Raw genomic sequence first — 25,182 nt, 5'->3', positions numbered from 1 at the left:
TCAGTTGACCAAATTTTAAGGCTAAAATCCAAAACATTCATAGATCTTTATCAAGTGATCTGAGAAAAAAAAATTGACTAGTCTTTTAAGTTGGAATTCGACTTTAGGCTGTATGATCCTAGGGCTCAAAGGTTCTCCTCTTTTAAGGGTAGCTTGGAAAAATACCATTAACAGTCAACAAGAAAACCCTGATGATCTAAGAAACACGTCAAATCACTAAGACATCTCCTAGATGAGAAAAGAAATGGCCTAATAAATCACCTCTCAAAAGGTGAGCGAATTTTCTAACGATATGAGAATTCTCACAAACTGATGGCAGGAGCTTTCTAATGTGTTGAATAGAGTATTTGAATTACTTGGATGACAGACACAACAACTAATCCTTCCTTTGGAGTCTGAAGTCCATTGCACTACTCACAGCTTTTGAAATTTAAACTCTGACATACAGAACAAAAATTAAAAAGAGAATGGAAACAAAGAAATTTTGTAAAGAGCAACTTGAATTTTCCATTTAATACTGCAAAACTATCTACTCTGTGCAAGTATACAGAGAGAGACTTCTCAGAGATCAATCATCCCTCTTCATGGACAAAGTTAAACTAAGAACTCCTGCAGTGCTTGAGGATCAACCATTCTTTTGCTCATCCTTTTCAGAAATTAGGAGCAACTAAAAAAACATCGTCCAAATTACATGCCTGTTATATCCTACCATAAATTACTATGATAATTTTGAAGGTTGAGCACAGAAGAGGCAAATATGAGCTCCAAACCGTATACATGCAGAATCTACACACAATCTTCCTTGAATTAATTACAGACAATCTTCATCTGCTACTGTCAGTCTCGCCCCCACTTCCTGAGTACATTAGCTTGTGCAGCACTAAGTGTGGCATCTACACCTTTGAAGCTAGATTCATCAGCAGAGTTTAGTGTAGGTACCCTTCTGAATTTACCTGTAGTAATAGACCTGAAAAGATATCTAGGTCCACGTGACATAAACACTATGGGGTTCAATAAAACTGAGATTATATCTCGCCCTGACTTCCTGATCACATTAGTTTGTGCAGAAACAGGTGTGGCATCTGCACCTTTTAAGCTAGATTCATTATCAGAATCTGGTGCAGGTTCCGTTTCAAATTCCCCTGTAGTAATGTACCTGAAAACATCTCTAGGTCCACGCAACAGAAACACCATGGCGTTCAATACAACTGAAATCATTGCCTCTCCTTTGACAAGCAGAAGATACTGCCCAGGCAACAGATCACAGCTAAAGAAAACAATTTCTTCCCAAAAATTAATTATTAGGATATTGAAATAGAAATATGGAGGCAATGCTATTGTAGTCCAGATCCCTTGAGGGAGTTGAAATTAATAAGTACTAAAAAGAAATGAGTGACTCACCATAAGAACCAACCCACCCACCGCATACATTGCTTGCTGGATTTCCTTCCAGGAATCCTCATTTCCAAAGCCACCAAACCAACCTCCACCCCCAAACCACCCTCCACCACTGTTTCCACCTCTGGCTCCAGCTGCCTCCTCCCTCTTCTTAATTTCTTCATCCCATCTACTAAATGCATCCTTCTTCCCTCCGAGAGCACTTTGTAGTGCTCTGATGGCGGCCTCCTGCATGCTAAAACACATTAAACAAGTACATAAATGTTTGAACTGTGGGATGCCCACTTAATCTTTGCTCTGCTCATCTCTTAATGTCTGCATAAAGAATCCAAAAGTTCAGTTTAGAAATCTTTATTCTAAGTAGGGTAAGCCATCAGTCATCCATAATTAAAAGAACATGCATTTGCTCTGTGGGGAGACTTCGTTTCAAACTGGCCAAAAATTTGTCTCAGCCGTCACCCACACTGCTTCTACAGACAAATTAAGAACTGAAGCCATGAGTTTTACATGGTCTCAGAAGTTGAGAACAGATGTTATCTACGAGATTTCTCCCTGAAGACAGGAAAATGAGATATTTATCCTTTGTCAACTACCTCATCCATTGGTTACAACATTAATTCCAAAGTAATAATAGGATTCTTTGCTCATGAAATATAATTCCCTAATGAGCAGTGGAAGTAGTTCATGGAAATCAGTCAATTGTGCATTTAAGAAACATAGAAATTTCTCTGAATGGAAAAAGTTAAACTCGGACAAATTCTAGCAAGCAAACTCATACCACTTGCATACATCATTAACCATAAATCCAAAAGACTAAATTGCTGCTCAAGATTAGATTTTTCTGTATCATGTGTGTGTGCACGTAGACCTATCGATACTGAACATGTTAAAGAACCTGAAAAACCCTTGAACCGAAATTGCAATATATTTATTTATATATATTATAATTAAACACATACAAATTATAATTTCCAGCTTTTCTCCATATTGTACAGCTGAGTTCGGCTGATAATTTTTTCAATCTTTTATACATATAGTGTAGAACCCTTGGTATATGTGTGTGTGAGTGGATTGGGAAAATATCGGTTGAACGTAGCGGTACTGAACATGTTAAAGAAACTGGAAAACCCTTGAACCGAAATCCCAAAAATTTTACTTCTATACATTATACACTGTTGGTAAACAGATTTGTCCTTCAGAGAGATATTAAAAATGACTCAAAATGCCCAAATAGAAGAACAAGAGCCACCAATAGTTAGAACGGCTGTCATGACATTGATAGCTTTCCTCTGAATTGTGAGGTACACCTCCCTCCGAAAAAGATTCGCAATGAATTAAATAACTGGTTATGTATTTTACCACAAGATAGAAAGGCTTACTAACATCCACCCATGAGCATGGAATGAATGTGATCACGAAATTTACTAACTTAAAGAAGGAAAAGATGAACAAACATCTATATGACTGACTACCTATACATCTCTTCTCATGACACAGAAAATAAGATAAATGTCTAATTCTTCAAAACATGATTATGCCAACTGCATGATTACACACAACATATATTTGATACCATAGTGGAGGAAGATATCTAGGAACATTAGAAAGGCAACCAAATGAATGATCTTCATCAGAAAAGTGAACATACAGACCACATGATATGTTACAAGGACTCATCTTTATTCCTGAATAAAACAAAATGGTCACAAGGTCATTTAGTGCCCTGCCATTACAATAAGAAAATGGAGAAAAATAAACTAATGCCCTCATTTCTCTGTTACAATAAGCATACTAAAAATGTACTCCCCCTCCTTTCTATAGCCACACGATCCTTCGGTAGAAAAAGAACCCTGATTGTGTAGAAAGATTCACAATAAATAACATCTCTCACTTACATTTCGATTTTGGTAACCGTTTCTTGAAAATCTTTTTAATTATTCCCATGAATCATCTCCTTATCACTTTAATATTTCACCCATTTTAAAGCTACTAAAGTTAATAACAAATACATTTACCAAATTAAAAAGAAGCCCATATGTATTCTTGGACAGGTGGCACATGCTAATGACAAAGTGTTGTTAACATCTTATAGCTGTCATTGACAGTTTTGATATTGTTGCACTCAATCGCTTGTAACTTTTGATCTGTCAATAAATTTGTAAAATCGTTTGGTGGGAATTTGGAGAGTTAGGTTTTCCAAAACATATCCGAAATATAGCTCAATCTAACAGTAGGATTAAAAGTTATGCCCCCCGCAACATGATTGTTGGTCTGTTTGATATACCTGCATACAGTCCATTATAACTTTTGAATCTGACCATGTTTTGAAAATTGCACTGTTGATTATTTAGAAAACTTGATTTTGGACAACAGATCCAAAAATCGAAAAGATTCAATAGTGGAGCTAAAAGATATTCCCCCCACACTAAGACCTATTTTTCCAGTCTTTAAGAAATCTGTTGTTACAAGTTGCTACTGTTAAAACTAAATAGTTTGAACCTGTGAAGCTGAACCTGCATATTTTGTGTTGGGTGGATATTTTGCAACCGACAATTTTGGGTAAAATCCAGTCGCAAAATAGGATGACCAGCCACAGCATGTGAGACAGTCTCTCCTACCTTAAAGAGAAGGCTTCCCTTTCTTACCGTTTTTTGGATCACTTCGAAGTAAGCAAGAAGTTGAGAAATTTTGTAAGGAGTGTTATCAATATTCGAATCCACCTCCTCGTGGAGCGAGTAATGGGCAGGGTGAAATCTCTAACTACACTTCTATCTAAAAGCTGAAAATGGTGATACCGATAAACCAACACTAACTCAAAGGCTAGCTAAAAGTGTACTGATTTGACTCTAAGTCCGGTTGTAATTCTATATGAAAAAACTTTACTATTGGGGCACAAAGACTTCCAGAAGTAAAGATATCCTAATTATTTTGTGAATCAAGAAAGAGATATAAGCTACACACAAAGCTTCTAGCCTATGTATGTCTACAATTGTTCCTAGTCCAAGCTCTAGCTCCAATTGCTTCTTAACTCTTTTTAAACTCAATTATCAAGAACACAAGATCAAATGAATTAAAGATAAAATATGGTTATCGCAGACAAAGCTTCTATCAAAACAGTGCTACACAATCAAAGATCTGCTAGCACAATTTCTCCAGAGCTTTCTTGCATACAAATAAAAGATATGATTTTAAAATAAGAGGGTACTCCTTTATATAGGCACAAAAGTTGAGAAAAAGATGGAGGAAAAAGTGGGAGAAACTCAACCAACTTTGACTGAATCTAACTAGAAGAAAAATTATTGGGTTACATGCAATTGCACATGCAACTTGCATTACATGTAATTACATAATTTCATCAATGCATCCTCTTAGATCTACAATTAGAAATAAAAACAAAATAACAATCTTAAAGATTGTTCTTTAGTGCCTTGAATTTGATGATAACGTCACGCACTGTAGGAAGATCAAAAATCTCCATTGTCTTTGATATTGCCTCTATTCTTACTGCATCTGCATATGTTGATTGCACAACCTTGGAATTTGCCACCAGAGAATCTTGCAAGTGTTTAGCCAAAGATCTATGCAAAGCAAATTTGTTCATTGTGTGAGAACTAAAATCCTCAGAATCTAAATCAGTATTGACACTAATTGTATATTCTGAAGTCATTCTTCCAACTGCATTCAAATTACCATGTTCATCAAGAATCTCACATCCCATTTGCTCTAAATCACATGTGATCCCTATTTCTATTGCCTGGCAATCTCCAAGAGCTACCTACAACTTTGTTATCAGTTTTCTCAGTGTTTCTTCTTTGTAGCCCATAAGTCCTTGATATCTGAAAAACATTTCACAGGATGGGAGAATGTCACATGTAACCATGGCATCTCGATCGGACTTAGCAATTCCATCCCAATCATTAAGAATCCCTTTCAAGGTGTCAGCTTCTTGAGTCAAAGAAGAAATCAAATCTTGTTCCATTTCATCCATGTCTTTGATACGCCTATGAACTTTAACCATATCTGTAATAGCTTGAACTCCTTCATAAATGACTTCTCCTATCCAAGACTTAGCAGCTTCAACTATCCTTTTCTCCCTAGATGTCATAGACACAACAATAGCATTTTGAGAAGATTGTTGTTGAATAACTTCATTTAGGCAAGCAACCTCATGTTTGAACTGATTTTTCTTTTCCCATAATTCATGGTTGCTCTTTGATACATTGGCAAGTGCATCTTGAGCATCGTTAGCAACTAAGTCGCGACTGCTTTCCGATCTCTACCTTGATGAACTTGTAATCAAAACGAGTAAGTTCTTCAACAGGTTTGTCCACCAATGGCTCAGCAACTTCTACAAACTTGGTTTTTTCTTAATCAACTAAGATCCTTGAAACAACCTTATTTTTCAAAGATTTGGACTTAGTTTTCTTTACAGTAAGGTTATCTAGGGCTACGACCACTTTCCTTCTAGTTTTCTTTACAAGAAGATTATCTAGAGGTACGACCACTTTCCTTCTCTTCATGTGATCCTGCTTAACCATGCGGGCAAGCTGAAACTTTCATATGTGGAAGCAGGTACAATGGAGACCATTGACATTGATCCTGATTGTATCTTTGGTGTAACTGAGCAAGATTCGGTTTGCACAAATGAATTCGTAGGTACATGACAAGAGAATTCTATCATGAACAATTCAAAACCTATTAAGGATGTATCAAGTTGAGAAACTTGACCTTTTGTGAGAGTTGAAAAATCCTCAAACACATTTCATTGTTCATTTGTTAAAATGGGAGGAGTTGTTGAAGATATAGTAAGAACCAATGTATTGACTTTTGAAGTCAGGATGGAAGGTGTGAAAATAGTGGAAAATGAATCCACATCATCATCTATCTCATCCACAAAAGGTGATTCCTACATGGATGGTTCATGAGTTTGTGCAAGTCTTGAGGGAGATATGATCATAACTTCCCCTTCTTCCTCATCTTATTCGTCAAGTTCTTCGTCTGATTCTTCCTCTGACTTTTGAACTGGTTCAAGGATCTCAGATGATTTAAGTCTCTTTCCACCCTTTAACTTGAATTTGAGAGATTTCTTTACATCAAAAGAAGAAGCACCATCTTTACCTGTGATTTCCAACTGTGACTTCCTTCCAGGAGGACCAAAACTTCCACAATCCAAACCCAACTTCGGATTTACCTTTTTTAGGCATCTAATTTTCAACCACTTGTTGGTGTTTTCCAAAATGGATTGAAATCTATCAAGAATAGATGTTCCTTCCTTTTGCTATTATTGAATAGGGAAAGGGCGTCATTTATCAAAACCAGCTTGATGATATTCTGGATCAAGAATGTTGTCATCATCTTCAATTTGAAAATCTAACGAGATCTCATGCATGTTAAGATCAATACTCTGGTGCAAAGTCAATCTGTAGTAGTCCATTTTCATTATATTCAATTTTGTCTGCATGTCGATCCAAATATCTTCTATACAATGAAAATGTGTAAAGGCCCTCTTAATCTAAGAATTCATTTCTCTATAATCAAAGTCACATCTGACTTTGAATCTCTTCAATGTGATCAACTAAAGTTTTGCTTCCATAGTTTTTGCTTTGTGTACATAATTGATCATATAATTATCAATTACCAAGGGTTTAGCAAAAGAAATACCAAAACCTAGTCTATGCAAAGCATGTTGATCAGATTCAACTTCCATGAGTTGTCTAACCAATTCCACCAAAACGATCATGTCACTAGCATACCTAGGTAAGGTATATGCCTCTCCTTTAAAGTACCCAACCCTCAAGTAAGTAAAGGTTGGAAACTGAATAAAGATACAACCATATTGATTTACCCTCTCCCAAGCTTTCATCGAATACCCTTTTAATAGACAACAATCTATCAAACAGACATCGAAAATGCCCAAAGAAAGCATCTTGAACTCTTCTATAATGGTACTTACTATTAGTCAGACCAATGTGATCATAATAATCCCAAACTGGAATTTGAAGACGATCTCCTTTGGTTGAAAGTCTAGAAAAAGATGCCATGGCAGCAACAATATAAAGAAGGCAAGAATTCATATAGAAAAGTCCATAAGTCCCTACATTAGACAACTGCTAACAACGTGTAGTGCTGATTAGTTCTCCCCAAAAGATATGTTCCTTATTATCCATAATCTGGAAAATAAACTTATACGTCCATGGTTCAAAATCACTGGAATCTTTGAGACCACAAATCCTACTAAAAATGATAATAAGGTCTTTGTGCTCCTACTTGAAATTAGATCTATGAATGGTCTTTGGCCATCTCGAGAAGTTGTTTCTCTTGAAATCCAACCAATATAGATTCACATACTTCTGATAATTTCCCTTAATCTCATTTGTAACAGCTGGTTTTCTATAAACTAATTTCATCATTTTACTAACTGATTTATATTTCATATTCACATGACATAGAACTCAAAAACAGTTTCAGTTTAAAAACTAAAATTAAGTCTACATTGCTTTTCTATTCGAACAAGTTTATCATTAACTATTAATTGATATAATTAGCTGAAAATAAATCTAAACTAATTATAGATTACTGAAAATGAAAATGCAATTAATTTGCTCATGAACAACTAACAAGATTTTCAGATAATATCTAACCTTTCAGTAAAAGAAACTTACAACTTAAAAAGAAAATTACTAAACTTTCAAGTAAGAAAGAACATATTGTTTTTAGTTAAGAATCTTTCTAATTGGTTGTCCAAGCTTTGACTTTGGTGAGAGTAGAAGCATTATCATAGGCTTAACCTCCCAACCGCGGACCTTTTTACTTATCCCCACAAGTTCTAAATTTATTAAAACGGCCCTCCCTACCCCGAGGTCAGGCACGGGATGTTCATTGATCCAGCCATCGGAGTAATCAGGTGGGTCGAAGTCCCAACAACTATTCGGAAGAATAACTGAAGCATCAGGACAACAACACAATCAATTTGTTGTGGCAAGTATGCCTTTTTACCACCCTGGCCAAGGATTTCAAGATGTGGGTATAACCCAATCTCCACCACTCAAGCTTGACAACTAATTTCGAAAATGGATTTTGCATGAGCTAATTTCATTAGATTTTATTTATATAAAAATGGTTACCGATTTCATTCATGTGTTTCTTTTTAATAGGTTCATCTACACCTCCTCACCATAACAGGGCATCAGGCCGGTGACTCTTTGGTGCCTGAACAGTTATCCTTATTTTGTAGCTTGCACCCTCATCACCTCATTCTGGCATTAGCCGGGTGATATCCTTGGTGCTCTCATTACTGTTTATCGGTTATTATATCACTTTTTCAGAGATCAAAGTAAAGTGTTAAAAGATGAATCTTCAGACTTTATTCACAAGAATTGGCATAGTTAATTATACTAGACAAACGATTGGAATGTATTGCTCTAGACATACGTTTATACTCAACTAAGGTTTTTGTCTTTTTTGTTGTTCATGTGGATGAAAATAAAGACTCTAAATAAGATTATGACTGCTCAAAAAAAATACATATGGAAGACGGCTTGTTGTAATTTATTTGGAAGGTATAAAAAATAGTTCAATGCCAACTCGGCACAAACATGATAAAAGGAAGAATAAAAGGGTTTGCAAATAGTTAACTTACGTGACACACAGCTCTGCAGTTGATTTGCTATCCTCGGGTTCAACGCTTCCTTCTCAGACTCCCACAGGCATACAAGAGATTATGGAATGCAAAATGATGAAAATCGGGTACTGACGACACCGTAGCAGAAAAAGACAGTACTCAGAGAAGTCGTTTGGAAATAGGAAGTCGGACTTTTATATATGCCGATACATGACAAGGCTATCATATTTATAAATTTAGAGTTGTCCTTACGACTTCCTGCCATTAAAAGATTTATATTCAAATTCTTTAACTCGATCAATTTGAAAGAACGAAAAGAAAGAGGGAAAAATGAAAGGAAAAAGGAAAGATGAAAAGTTTATTTAATAATAATATTATTTTATATTATTTTATCATCTTGGTTAAGTTTATAAATACGTATTTGCAAGGTGGAATTATTGGATTAATGATTCTAATGTAATACTGCCACTTTGCATATATTTATTTATGATTTTAATCGAGAGAGTAAAATAATATTAAGTGATATTATTATTTAATAAATTCAATAAAGGTAAGAACTTTGTTTATTTTAATAATTATATTGTTTTTAATTTTTAATTTTAGCTCATGCCATTTTCCACTAAAAAATTTATTGTCAAACCCTAATAACCTTATCATTCCTGATGACTGAATCATATGATCATCCCATTCCGAATGACCTCGTTTTGTAATGCTTCCCTTCTCTCTCCAGTCTTCATCCTGTAAACATTTTAAACAACATTCTTGCCAAAACATCAATTCAAGATTCATAATTTGTTAAGCAAAATCATCAAGTGATCATTAGGAAATTTCATTGTACAACAGTTAAAATTAACTAATTCCAATTCATATGAACACAATGACTAGATTTAACTCACTAGTTTCATTTGATAATCAAATTGATACAACAACTATAATTAACTGATTCAATTTCACATGAACATGAAGAATTAAATAACGACTATAGCTAACATGATATAACAACGGCTATAATGAACTAACTGGATTTCACATGAACATGAAAAAAATTAATTTGGTTCAACGACTATAAACAGCTTAAAAATTTTAGAGCAAAAATTGGGATGTAACATCATTCCATATCTCTAGAGATGACTCTTTAGTCAGATCTATGCACTCTGCACTCTACAGCACTTTGAAAATCTGCTCAATAACCTCTGGATCAAGACTTACAATAACATTGCCATCAGTATCTTTAATCATCTTTGACTTTGGACTGAAACGCTTGCATATCCAAGAACAAACTCTGGTTCCAAGACAGCCATGGGAAACATAGACACCAAGTAAATATGACTCCTTTTGATACGTTTCATTTTATGACTAATAGGAGCTTCTACCCTTCGCAAGAAATCAATCATGTCTACATGTCCGATCTTTGTATCTAACACATTGTCAAGAATGGACATGATGTGAGATTGAGTTGCATGAGCCAACTCTTTATCAAATTGGTATTTCATTTTACCCTTAGATTTTGATGGTGAGGGAATCTCTTGTGTCGTTGCAACACAAAAATTCCAAAATGTGAACACATCATCGGAGGATATTGTCATAAAAGGTTGATTCTTGATAAATAACAAAGGTTCAAGTATGGATTAGATACTTCGAGGACCAGATGAGATGATCTCAAAAAGAGACATCATGCACATGTAGAGGATGGAAAACAGTAGGTGGAGAGAGAAACCATGAAGTGAGAATGAAAGGAGATGGATATGCTTTGAGACATGAAAGTGGAATGCATGAGAATGCGTGTAAATAAAAACTCTTGACTTTTTAAAAAGTGACTTGGGCTTTCAAGATGTCATTGCATGGAAAGTGGATTGCATGTATATGCAACATGTAATGAGGAATGGAAAGTAAAGTGAGATGACATGCAAATGTGGATGGAGGATGAGCTTACATGTAAGTACGTGTGAAGGATGAGATGAAATGCATCATGACAAGGAAAATGGAATTACATGTATTTTTCTCATGAAGTGTAAGTACATATGGAAGGAATGAATGCAATATGCCTTGAGGCAAAGTGAGCTGTTATAGATGTCTTTGAGAAAAGGGGAAGTCCAAGTACATGGGAAAACATGCACATGACATTTTTTGACCTTTTAAAACTAACTTTCAGTCAAAAATAGGTTCTCAAGATGCAATTACATGTAAAGGACTTTTCATGTAATCATGACATGCGTTTGGGTGTGAAAAGTGAGATGAGTGAAACTAGAAATGGAAAATGAGATTACATGTATGTGCGGAAGATGGATAAAAATACATGTAATCGCATGTGAAGAATGAGATGCGAAGTGTTATGACATGGAAAGATGGAAAATGGAATGAAATGATGGTCTTGCATGAAATGGAAGGTGGAGTAAAATGAAACATGCTCAAGTTCTTGGAAAAGAACTTGCAACTTCTTCAAAATGAAGAAAAATCGAAATGCAAACAAGCAAAACACCAAAACAAACACAAAAGAAAAACGTACCTTTGGCAAAAGAATCAAAAATGTTAACAAGCAAGCTACTTCAATATGCAAATTTGAATTTGGAGTTTGGGAAAAAACCAAAAACATGAAAATGAAACATTTCATCATTTTTAAAGGAAAAATGTACTTTCCATGGCACTAAATCAACAAGTGTAAAGCATCAAGCTAAAACATACATAAAATCGGCAAGATAAGCATGAATTTAATTAGCAAGAAAGAAAATGTCCACTTACTTGATGATTATATACAAAAAATGAAGGAGAAAGAAACTCTAAATTTGAAAATCTTCAAACAACTTGGACATCTTCAACCTTACAAAGAGGAATTCATAATGAGCAGCAAATGAAGCATTTTCCTTGCCCAATCCCAAAAACGTGCCCTAGAAATCCTCGCAACTCCAACGTTTTCATTCAATGCAAGAAAATGGGACGTTTTTCACCAAAAACGTGATTTCAAACTATCATCACTTAAGTCATTTTTGCGATTGAGGAGCAAAAACATATTTTCCAATGACCAAGACATGGATTCATACCACCAAACGCTTCTTCAAAATGCAAAAATGTAAGCTAAGAATGGCAAAATTTGCGCATTTTTTGCCAAAACGTGCCCTAGAGTGGAGTGTAAGAAGACGGTTTTTGCATGAGATTTCAACGTTTGATGCATGGAAACACTTAGAAATACTAAAACACCCCTTGTAGAACAAATTCCATGCCATGAAATGGAGAGATTTAAGGATTCCGAGCAAAAGTATGTTCTTGGAGGGCAAATGCATTTAGTTTTGCTTTCAATCTTCAAAAAAGGGTCCTAGAGAGGCAAATGCGTGTTCTTGAAAGCAAATCACACCTTTTTGGTGTGATTGCATGTTTTAAATATGCATCCAAGGCCAAAACGCACCTTTTAGGTGCCTTTACATATTCTAAAAATATACCTTTTGACCAAAAACGGGTTTTTGGGATGCGTATACATGTTCCATAGGTAAAACACACTTTTTAGGTGCAAAGACATGTTTTAAAAACTTGCAATGACAACCTCCAAGGCAAAATACACTTTTTAGGTGCCTTTGCATATAACATGCATATCTCAACTTTTTGATGCCTTTGCATGTTTTTTATGCACTTATATGCATTCCCTTTCAAAATCGCACAATTGCATATTTTTTACAAAATATGCTTATAGACATGTTGAAAACAACTTAAGTAATGAATTAAGCACATGTTAATTTGATTTTAGATGAAATATTACTTAAATGGGCCATAAATAATATTTACACTCATATTAAAAATATAATGTGCAAATATCATTTTAAAAGTAATATTTGCTAGAGCATTTGATTTAAAAATCAAAAATTAAGTTACATTTTTCAAAAAGTGAATGTCAAATTAAAAATATAACATGATATTTTTAATTCGTGCAATTGCATTAAAAAGTCCACTTTTTCGGCACTAAATTGGTCATATCTTTTGATTGCCAACTCCGATTAAGCCCTAAGATAGATCAAATCAAAAGGAAAACCAAAAAGCAATGACTTGAGCAAAACCAAAGGACTAAATACCAACAAACACACTCAAAAATGAAAAAACTGACGTTAAAGGCCTCAAAAATTCAAGCATAGACTTGACGAACAGACAGAAAAGACTTGATGAAAACCTTCAATAAAAAAATTAGTTACGTGACTTGGAGAATTGATCAATATTAACCAATTGAAAAATAAATCCAACATAGAGAAATGCAAAACTAGCTAGAAAAAGTTTTGTACTGTTACCTGCACCGATGACAAAATGCAGGACAACATTTTGAACCTACAAACCTAAACTTTTGAACTATAATGATTATGAATTGCATTCATGGTTTGGGGATCTTGAGTCACATTTGGATTTTGACTTTGAACTTGGACCTGCACTTCTGAAATAGTGAACTTGAACTAGGTGGTTCAAGGTTCAAGTTTGATATGATAACTTGTGGTTGTCGGTCTGTTTCGATTGTCTTGTTCTCAGAGATTAATAACTTTTACATCTGATAAACTTTTGTCAATCGCTTTGGTGAGAATCTAGGAAATTTGCCTCTCAACATATCCAAAATTGAGATAAATCCAACTGTCAAATTTGGAGATATTGACCCCACACCAAGACTGTTTTTCTGAGACTGTCATTTTGAAATTCGACTTTGAATTTCTGAATTGCATCAGAACTTTGAACTCTGAACTGTTGAATTCTGGTTCTAGACCTGAAGTTTAAACCTTTGAGCTTGAACCATTGAACTTTGAACTATTGAATTTGCACTAAACTACATTTTTGAATTGGTAGATGTGAAGTTGAACTTTGAACTTTGAACTGAACTCTAGAACTGACCAATTTGCATTTCAAACTTTGAACATTGAACTTCATAGTTCAAAGTTCAAGTTCAACACACTCTTGGAACATTGCCTCTTTGCAAATTAAGCTTTACAAAAGAATCGTCTGTAATAAAAACCAACAAGAAACTAAAACAGTTTAAGAATTCTTTCAATGGCAGCAATTTTCAAAGTTTAAAAGTTGGGGAGCTAAAGACAAGCCAACATACACATACAAATTATAATTTCTAGTTTTTCCTCATGTTGTACAGCTGGGTTCAGCTGATAATTTTCTAAATCTTTTAACATGTATGGATGAACCCTTGAACCCAAGTCCCATAACATATATCTTTATCTGAACCTTCAGAAACAGAAATTACATCTCAAAAAATATTCCAAATCACAAACTATTGAATCTCTCTTCTAAGGTCAAATCCATGGGCATGGTTCCAAGTTCTAACCTAGGTCAATTCTCCAAAAATAAATTGACTCACATGTTGAAAATCCCAATTTTACCCTGGGTTAATGCCTACTCAATTGTAATTGACCATTATGTATCCACTGCTGCAACAAAACCTTTTAATTGTGCACCTACAACATGTATAACCTACTACTTTCTCTTGCTTCCAACCTGCATTCTCCTTGAATGCAATCTGCTATTAACCAGTCAAATTTTGGAAGTTCATCTCTTCCACTAATGCCTTAAATGAATGACTCCCAGGAGTGAGGAAGACCATTCATTGCCAACATAGCAAGATCTTTGTCACTAAAGTTTCACCAATAGAAGCAAATTGATCTTTGAGTTCTATAATTTTCATGAAGTAGGAGACCACAAATTCTCCTCTTGACATATTTATGTGCAGCAATCTACGCCTTAAAGCAAGAGCTCTACTGGTATTATTAAATTCATATAGATCCTTCAGAGTATTGAACAATTCCCTAGCTGATTCCAATTTTGAAATTATTGGAATCAGATGGTCTTGACAGAGCCAATCATGATCTTTTTGGCCATTATTTTATTCTTCTTCCACTTAGGTTTACCAATATCATCGAATGGCTATATAACATCAGAGTTTAAATAGTCTAGAAGATCATTTTCCTCGAGAGCAATCAGAACTCTTGGCTTCCAAGAAGCAAAGCTTGGAGATCCCTCTAAGTTGTCCTCAACTTTCAAACGATTTACCATCTTCACACACTGATAATGAAGAAAAGAATAATCAAGAAGAATAAACAGAATGAAAGAACTTCTAGTTCAAGATCGAAATGCTTCAAACATGGCTCTCGTACCATGTTAAATTTTGAGCCAGAAAATACAATAAATGAGCAACCATCAAAAAAACATTAGAGATTACTATTAATGCATGTAGCTTCGGCTTGACATTACTGTGGTGCATATATGTATGTATATATGTACAACAGCGTGATGCACACACTGTTATACATATATGCATATGTACATGTTGTTGTATCTTCCACAGTCTGAAACCGATGAGATATATATATGTTCCGAGATCATTAAGGCATGGTCAACATTTTTTTTGGTTCCTTTGATGTTTAGATCATGATCGATCTATCCTTTATATTGGGCCGCACATGTAATGATTGGTTATACATTTAATCACTGTGTTTATGACAGTAACTAGTCATAAGTATTAGTTAACAATGAACGGGTGTGAGAATGAATGTCCATGTCTCCAATTGTAGACATGGCCATTCATCCCCACACCCCTTCCATTGCTATTAATCCAATCTGCCCAATGTAATCTTGGCATCGAAATTTATTAATGCAAGCAATCCAAAAGGATCGAAGATAATTCTAAGTTTGATAATACTTCATTTTTGTTATTACTACACTAACGTTTGCAGATTCTGGAAGCGATTCAAAACATTGGTGTTATTGTTTGTACCTGCAACAAAAATATGCAATCAGTTTAAATCTGGTAATAAACTTTACATGGTATCAAAGCTTGGCTAAGGAAAGATCACACTAAGTTTATAAGGATCGGAGTTTACTTCAAACAACAGTCCTCCCTCTCTCTACAAAGATGACAAACACAATGAGATTCGAACATCACTTAGGAAGTGCTAATAACTTCGAATTCCAGAAACTTTGATTAATTATGTTGTTAAAAGAAAACAAATTGGAATCATTTGTAAGAGAAGACAAAGAGGAACCTAAAGATGATTCTGAGAAATCAGAATGGATTGAGAAAAATGAAAAGGCTATGAAGATAATTGTAGATGTTGTTCGAAACCACATAGTACCTATTGTGGAAAAACATAACATAGCATATCGTATGTTTCGAGCTCTTGAAAATGCATTTATAATCAATAATACAGGTAGAAAACTTGCTCTTAAAAGGCAGATGAATAGTGTAAGCATGAATAAAGGAGAAACTATAAATGCTTTCTTTATGAGAATCACAAATTTGAGAGATCAATTATCTGCAATTGGTTATGAGATTGAAAATCAAGAATTATCCTTAATAGCATTAGGGGGACTTCCAAACTCCTAGGAATCCTTTGCACAAGGTATAAGTGCTAGGTCTAAAATCCCTAAACTAGATCGTTTAAGATCATATTGTCTTCAAGAAGAATCGAGATTTATGATTAAGGGAAAACACAAAACCCTAGATGAAGATGTTCAAGTTCTTAATAAATATGCTCATAAGAAGGGAAAGAAGAAAAACAACAAAAGGAAAAGAAATCTTCATGGAAAAGGACAATCCAAACTAGTGAAAGACTTGTCCAAAATCCAATGCTTCAAATGTGATCTATATGGACGTTATGCAATAAATTGTCCCAATAGATCTAAACCTCAAGCATCTTTTGCAAAATCTGAGAAGTCAAATGAAGGCAATGAATATGAGAAATATGCCTTCTATTCAACATTATCCAGCCAAATATCAACCAAAAGGAATACATGGATAGTTGATAGTGGGTCTTCTAGACACATCACTGGATATTAGGTAACCTAGAAAGCATGCAAATAGAAACAAATGAAGAAGTTACAATTGGTGATGATTCTACAAACTCCATAAAAGGAATTGGGACCTACAACATAAAATTGAAATCTAAAAATTCTATTCAACTTTCTGGAGTTCTTTATATACCAGGTATTAAGAGGAATTTAATATGTATATCCGCACTTGAAGATGATGGTTTTAGAATTGCATTCATGGGAGGGAAAGTACTAGCATGGCCTAAAAATTCAACCATTAAAAGGGCTTTAACAATAGAGGTATGACAAGGACTTATTTATGAGCTATGTGCTAAGACAAACCTTGCACTTGTACATGAGACCTCAAATTCAAATGAAATATGGCATAGAAGACTAGGTCATATCAACTTCCACGCTCTAATATCAATGGAGAAGGTAGTAATCAGAATGCCCAAGTTAAACCATATTCACAATGAATCATGTAAAGTTGTGCCTTAGGGAAAAACACTAAAAAGCCATTTCCTCATAATTTGAGCAAAACTAAAGAACTGTTGGAACTAGTACATTCTAATCTATGTGGGCCCATGTCTATACCTTCTATAGGAGGATTCTTGTACTATTTGATATTTGTTGATGATTTTTCAAGGAAGACAAGGATATACTTCCTTAAATGCAAAGAATCTAAAGAGATTCTCTGTAAGTTTAAATAATCCAAAACTATAATTGAGAACTCTGATAAGAACATTAAAGTTCTGAGAACAGATAATGGGAAGGAGTATACTTCTGAAATATTTAAAGAGTTCTACAAACTCATTGGGATTAAGAGGGAGTTCACAATCCTCAACAAAATGGGGTTGCTGAAAGGATGAACAGAACTATTGTAGAAGCTTCTCGGGCTATGATTTTTGATCAAAATTTGAGTATGTCCTTCTAGGTTGAAGCATCCAACACAGCAGTCTATATTCAGAATAGATGTCCTCACTCACATTTGCGCAATAAGACTCCTGAAGAAGCATTTTCTGGAAAGAAACCTGACATCAATCACCTAAGGATATTTGGATGACCTGTGTATGTTCATGTACCTAAGGAGAAGAGGACTAAGTTAGAACCTTCTGGAAGAAAGGGTATTCTCATTGGTTTTAGTGAAACAATTTAAGGATACAAAGTCTACATACCTGGACAGAAACAAATAGAACTAAGCAGAGATGTCATCTTTGAGGAGGACATTGCTTTCAAAAGAGCCAAAACCTCCGATGAACTAGATACATTTGATGTATCTCCAGAAGAGACTCCTACTCCTAAGATTCAGAGGGAGTTCCTTGAAGAGACTTCAACTAAAACTGAAATCCTTCCTGAGACTCAAGAAGAGAGTCTTGATCACTCTAAAAGGCCACTTTGGGCAAGAAAAATAGTATAGGAAGGAGATGTATTCGCAACCCCTTTAGGAACCTTCCGAAAAAGCACGAGACCTAGAAAATTGACATATAATGCCTTCTTATGTGAGAACTCGAATCCTGAACCTTCTAGTACTTTTGAAACACTTAAACATCAAGCTTGGAAAGATGCCATGGTGAAAGAATACCAGTCTCTACTAAAAATTGATGTTTGGGATAGTTTCAAGACCTAAGGAAAAATTTGTTGTCTTCAAAATGGCTCTTCAAAGTTAAGTATGTTGTAGATGGCAGCATTGAAAAACATAAAGCTTGTTTTGGGGCTAGAGGTTTTTCTCAAAAGGAAGGAATTGACTTTGAAGAAACTTTTGCACCAGTTGCCAAGTACACTTTTGTTAGAACTATAATAGCCATCGCAGCAGCCAAAGGTTGGAAAATCCATCAAATGGATGTAAAAATTGTTTTGCTTAATGGAAAAATAGAGGAAGAAGTATACCTAGAACAACTATAAGGGTTTATAACTCATGATGCTGCCTCTCATGTTTGTAAATTGAAGAGGGCTCTATATGAACTCAAACAGGCTCCCCGGGCCTAGTATGAAAGGATTGACAAATACCTGTTAAGTCTTGGATTCACCAAGAACGTGGTTGATCCAAATCTCTACTTCAAGATAACTAAAGGTGATATGCTAATTCTAATTTTTTATGTTGATGATCTTATGATTACGAGGGAAGAACATCTCATTAATCAGTGTAAGAAAGATTTGGCTTCTGAATTCAAAATGAAGGATTTAGGAATTCTTAAGTACTTTCTTAGTTTGGAAGTACGTCAGAAGTCTAGTAATATCTTTCTACATCAAAAGAAGTATACTATTGATATTTTGAAAAGATTTGGAATGTGAGACTGTCAAACTATGTCTACACCTATGGAAACCAACCTTCACAAGATAAAGGAAGCAAGTGTTGAATCCAGACTAGTTGATCCCACCTTATACAGACATAATTGGGTTCTTCATGTATCTTGTAAATACTCGACTTGATATTTGCTATGCATTAAGTCAAGTTCGTGTGTGAACCTCATGAGATTCATCTTGTTGCTTTGAAGCATATATTGAGGTATCTCCAAGGTACTATTGGGTATGAACTTAAATATGAGAATACTAGCTTGGAGTTACATCAATATACTGATTCTGATTGGGTTGAAAGTGTAAAAGACCGAAAAAGCACATCAGGATGTTGTTTCAGTTTAGGATCAGCCATGATTTCTTGGATCTGCAGAAAGCAAGCCTCTGTTGCTCAAAGTTCTAATGGCGCAGAGTATATTGCAGCAACTATGGGAGCTAGAGAAGCAGTATGGCTTCGGAAGTTGCTTTCTAACTTGTTTGGTGAACCCATGAAACCTACCATTATTCATTGTGATAACCAAAGTTGCATCAAGTTATTTGTGAATCCGGTATTTCATGATAGATCTAAGCATATAGAAATTTCTTACCACTATGTAAGAGACATGGTGGAAAGAAGAGATATTCAATTAGAATATATTAATACAGGTGATCAAACAACTGACATTCTCACCAAGGCTCTCCCTAAAGTGAAGGTTGATCATTTCAAAAAGAAACCTGGCTTGATTGAAATGTAAGTTTGTAAGATTGAGTCTCAACTTTGTAAATTTGTATTATTTAAATAAAGATGTTTGAAGAGTAAACTCTTTTGTCATATGTGTGACTCTACGATTCATGGGCCTACCCTATGTTCATTATTTTAGGTGATAATCTTTTATAATGAAATATTGCTTTTGACGACTTTATAATTATCAGACTACTATCATGATGAATATCATGTGACTTGATATTCAAAGAAAAAATCATGATAGTTAAAAGAGCATACTGATGGATATCAAGTGACTTGATATCTGTTGAAGATCAATATGTTCAAATTCATGATTGATATTATGTGACTTAATATCTATGGATGCACCATGATCTTTTATGGTGGATATCATGTGACTTGATATCTGTATACACACCATAACTAGAAAGAATATCATGAGACTTGATTTTCTAATCTGTATCTTGAGGATATTACTTTTCATATAAAGAAGAACTTATATATATACACTTTGTCTTCCCTGGCTAAGAGGGAGTATTAATGCATGTAGCTTCGCTCTGACATTACTATGGTAAGCACAACGTATGTATATATGTACAACAACGTGATGTACACACCGTTATACATATATGCTTATGTACATGCTGTTGTATCTTCCACAGTCTGAAGCCAATGAGATATATATATGTTCCAAGATATATATACATTCCAAGATCATTAAGGTATGATCGAGATTATTTTTGGTTCGTTTGATGTTTGGATCATGATCAATCTATCCTTTATATTGGGCCGCAGATGTAATGATTGGTTATACATTTAATCACTGTGTTTATGACAATAAATAATCATGAGTATTAATTAACAATGAACGGGTGTGCAAATAAATGTCCATGTCTCCAATTGGAGACATGGCCATTCATCCCCACACCCCTTCCGTTGATATTTATCCAATCTGCCTGATGTAATCTTGGCATCGAAATCTATTGATGCAAGCACTCCAAAAGGATCGAAGATAATTCTGAGTTCGATAATACTTCATTTTTGTTATTACTGCACTAACGTTTGCAGATTCTGAAAGCGATTCAAAACATTGGTGTTATTGTTTGTACCTGCAACAAAAATCTGCAATCAGTTTAAATCTGGTAATAAACTTTACAATTACCCTAGGGAAAACCCTCCTCAACGAAGGAAACAACCCAACCCACTGAATAGCACCTTTATTTCGAACCTTAGAAAAATTATTACAATGTTTTTGACATATGATTGAATCAATCAATATGAATATATAAATCATCATCTGTAAAACAGTTTTGAAGCATAAAACAGAGATAATGAATTACTGAAGAAAGTAACTACTCGTCTCTTAACTTGCATGCACATCTGAATTAAAAACTCAGAGAATGCCATTCTCAAATTGCTTGTCATTCACAACAAAAAATGCTTGTAGAGAGATACCTTAATTTTTCACCATACACACACGCTTTTACCCGTGCTCTATTATTTTAACAACCAATAATAATATCCTACTTCCACCAAGAAAAAAAGAAGATGAAACATTTATTTTATGTTACAAGACAAGGCAACTAACTCGACAAACAAAAACACTCCAATCAATACATAAAAGAAGAGTCGTGAGAGAATAACAAACCCAACACAATAGAATATAGGAACTGATGAGTAGGAGAGAACCGCCAGCAAGAATACCATGTCATATGACGAGAGGACATTACACATCGACAGTAATGAGAATGATCAACAATAATTACGCGCCAAAAGGAGATGCTCAAGACGGACAAAATAAGCAACCAGAAATCACAAACATAGGAATTATGACACCAAAAATAGAGAGCAGGTTCAACCGTAACTGAGCTGCAGAACCATCACAGACGGAACTGCCAGAGACTGATTGGAATAGAAAAATCTCTTAGGAACATAGAGATTCAGAACCAAGACAAGTATAAGATCTCTTTCGCAGCTATATTCTCAACAAAGCTAGTCAAAACTATTTAGAGTTTACAGATTTGGTCTCAGTCCAAAGATTCACCTGGTTTTATTCAATACTATAATGCTAAACATATGACTCATTCACCAATAAATAAAAAATCTGCCTCAAATTTAGCTCAGAACATTACAATGGTGTCAGAGAAAATCACTTAAATTATATATTTTCAAGGGATTAAGGAATATTAACATTATTATATTGATAGGTAAATTACTCTCCATCATATTGATATTGTGAAATGACATTTCCATCCGCTCCCCTATATTGTTTTTGAAAATAAAACACCCTCATTCATAATATTTCATGCTTTGTCATATTGCAGTCATACCCCTTTGTCATATTGCAGTCATACCCATTAACAATATTGCATACTTTGGGGACTCGGTCTTGGCTCGGACTCAAACTTGGTTACCCGGCTCAGGACTCGGGATTCAGCAAGACTTGGCAAAGTGGAAAACCCAAGAAAGTTAGTGATCTTTAAGAATTTAAAACTTGTTTCATGCACCCTTTATTATATACCATGTCACAAGGTTTGAATAAGAATTCAGGTTCATCGATCAGGGCAAAATTAGATAAAGGTAAAAATTCAAAAAAAAATTGACATTAAATTTAGCTTATATAACTTTATTTATTTTTAAATATAACTGATATATCCACAAGATTATCCAAATAGTTTGACATTGCTAAATAATTAAACTAAATAAATCAATATTACTTTAAAATAAAATAACATTATATTAAATAATAATATTATATTGAATATCATTAAAATTTGGATGAAGTTTAGAAAGGGTTAAAATTTGCTAGAACTCAGAATTCCATGGACGAAATTTGACGTATCCTATGACTTAGATTAAATAAACCTTTAAAACATAATAACATCGTCAAATATAAGCTAATTTGATCATATATACAAGTAAATCACATAAGTATAAACTATAAACACAAACTGTAGCTTTAGGAAACAGCACATCTGATATATAAATATTCTTAAATATATACAAAACTTATGGAATATGGAATATGAAATCCCTAGCTTCAAATGTTCCAAACAAATATCAAAATGAAAATTACAAGTCTATGGCTCGTCTTCTCAGAGAAGCAAAATCATTCCTAAAAAGGCATCTAATATAGGTACTCGATGATTTAGCAGCTAAAATATTTGTTTGACTACGAATATGAGAAAATTTGCTGCAAGGGATATGTATTATATAGATTTATATAATCATGATATATCTTTGACCATTTACTTGCTTAGACTTATAGTTTGATCGGGATTTGGGGGAACACCAAAACAAAGTTGAGGGTAGCACCACTTGTGGGGGTTTGAGTGTGAGACAGAGATAGATAGATAGGTGTAGATCTTGAAGAGAGGAGAGTGCGAGATAGAAGAAGAGGGAGAGAGATAGGTCTAGAGTTCAAGTCAGAAAAAGAGAGTCGAATAGAGAGAGTCAGAGAATGCTGATAGGAGCCTGTTGATTGAACTAAGTTTGAGCAGTTATTAGATCTACTAAAACCTAGCATTAAATGTTATATTTCATGTACATATTCTATTGAAGAGAATGAGATTCGCTTGAAGGCAAAGATGGGGAGTTAAATATTACATTTCATGTATATTTTGGAATCATAAACCCAAATACATTAAAATTTTGCGAACAAACAGAAAAAAGAAAGAAGGTTTTCACCGAGTTTGAGCATCCAAAGTTCCTCACACTCGACAAATTTGGTGAGTCTTGCTTAAGACTCAGCTGAGTCCAAGTTAAAGCCCCTCAGACTCGCTATGGGTCACCGGGCTCATGACTTGCCAAGTCTTGGTGAGTCTCGGATCGATATGATTTTCATGAACCCATGTGTGATAAGAAATGAGAAACTGGCCACCTCGATATCTTTCTACAGCATTAAAGCTCAGATTTAAACACATTGAATTGTTCACAATGCCTAAAAAATAAAGCTTCAATAAGTAGGTCAAACTCTGCCAACAAGAATATTAATGTGGAAAAGATTCCCATTGCAGGGTTATCCACCACAATAAGCTCTTGAAAGTCGCAAGCATCACATAGATAGCAACTGCAAGATTGAGATAACCATACAGAAAGGATCTAAAAGCATCGGCAATATCAGTAGAGGAAAGGAGGAAAACGTTAACATATCAACCCGAAGCCTTGACTTCCAAAGCCAACCTCCAGATTGCCAAAGGTTTCAGTACGTGCAATGCCGATGAATAGAACAGATGGCATACAATTACAACATTGTTGTTTACCCCCAAGCCTGGCAGGACGGTCAAAACAATGGAATGGCAAATTGAAGAATGGGCAACTTGAAAGAAATTCGCGCGTAGTTCCTCACATAGGCCAATTTGGCATCTCCTCGCAAGAGCAAGACCTTAAAGGACAAATCTTTGATATGTGGAAGAATATTGGGAAATGAAATGGATCAAGAATTCTTAAAATCACGAGATATATACTACAAGGAGCCCCATGAATTAGTGTTCGGACCCGATTCGTGTGGTTATGCACAACTTGCTTGGCGTTGCCATACTTAATTGGGGTTCAAGTTCTCTCTATATTTGAACCTCAAAGAAATGCTTGAACTTCGTGACAACAACAACAAAAATGTCCAACGGACCAGAGACTGAAAATTAATGTAGTTTACCAGCCCATGTTGACTAAATGTGATTCAAATGAAATGCTACAGAAAAACATTCATAAAACAAATTTGTGTACACACCTTATCATTTTCTCCTTTATTCCCAAACAGGCACACAATCCTCGTCTTGGAATGGGAGGTAGCCTTCATCTGCTTCCATGAATGTGCTAGACGAGCCTGTGAGATTCGAGTGGGCAGAGAAGGGGAAGCCAAAACTAAAGAATGACGACTATTAAGGATCGGAGGATTAATTTTGGGCAACAAGGCTCTTTCCATGACGCCCTACTTTTCGTTTCGATGGAAGTTTCAGACAAATTTGCTTTCGGGCAAAACGGATGCACAAACTAATACAAATGGTCGGAAAATGTGATCGAAAGAGCTGTGGGAGTAAATAACAACTGCCACTGCTTCCTTATTGTAATTAATTGTATTTGTATTTGTCAAATACAAATTATAATTTTTTAAAATAAATTTAATTTAATGTAATTCAATAAAAGTTATTATGAAAAGTTGAAAAAAAATTATAATTCATAAATTCTTAAGTATAATTGTACTATTTCACTTATATATATTCATAAAATGATCGTTACAAGATTAAAAATTGATCATGTTATTAAATTTATTAAGTACATTTGTTGGAGTATTCGAGAGAAACTAAAACTTGCATCTAACCAAAAATATTGCATTATTAGATCTTTCAAAAAAATGGCTCTTATAACACAAAATAAGTTCACCCAATCA

The 25,182-nt window shown here is 34.6% G+C and overlaps 1 protein-coding gene across 2 annotated transcripts; it reads right to left on the bottom strand.

Annotated features, from left to right (window-relative positions):
• Positions 1–482: 482 nt before the first annotated feature.
• On the bottom strand, positions 483–24,851 carry LOC149530437 (sulfate adenylyltransferase subunit). 2 transcript variants are annotated; one of them, XM_089810330.1, is made up of 3 exons: positions 24,523–24,851; positions 1,402–1,626; positions 483–1,245 (listed from the first exon to the last, which is right to left on the bottom strand). In XM_089810330.1, exons 1-3 carry the CDS (start codon positions 24,715–24,717, stop codon positions 838–840), a joined length of 828 nt encoding a protein of 275 aa, XP_089666456.1. In that variant the 5' UTR covers positions 24,718–24,851; the 3' UTR covers positions 483–837. The 2 variants fall into 2 exon arrangements, with proteins under 2 accessions (XP_089666456.1, XP_089666457.1); XM_089810331.1 differs by having other exon boundaries at positions 1,402–1,633; positions 24,523–24,845.
• Between the last annotated feature and the right edge of the window lie 331 nt (positions 24,852–25,182).

This window comes from Cupressus sempervirens, chromosome 11 (genome assembly GCF_028749045.1).
Source record: "Cupressus sempervirens isolate cs-2001-9-10 chromosome 11, ASM2874904v1, whole genome shotgun sequence".
Classification (NCBI taxonomy): Eukaryota; Viridiplantae; Streptophyta; class Pinopsida; order Cupressales; family Cupressaceae; genus Cupressus; species Cupressus sempervirens.
The sequence above is the reverse complement of the archived record's forward strand: the minus strand, read 5'-3'. Positions and strand labels throughout refer to the sequence as shown.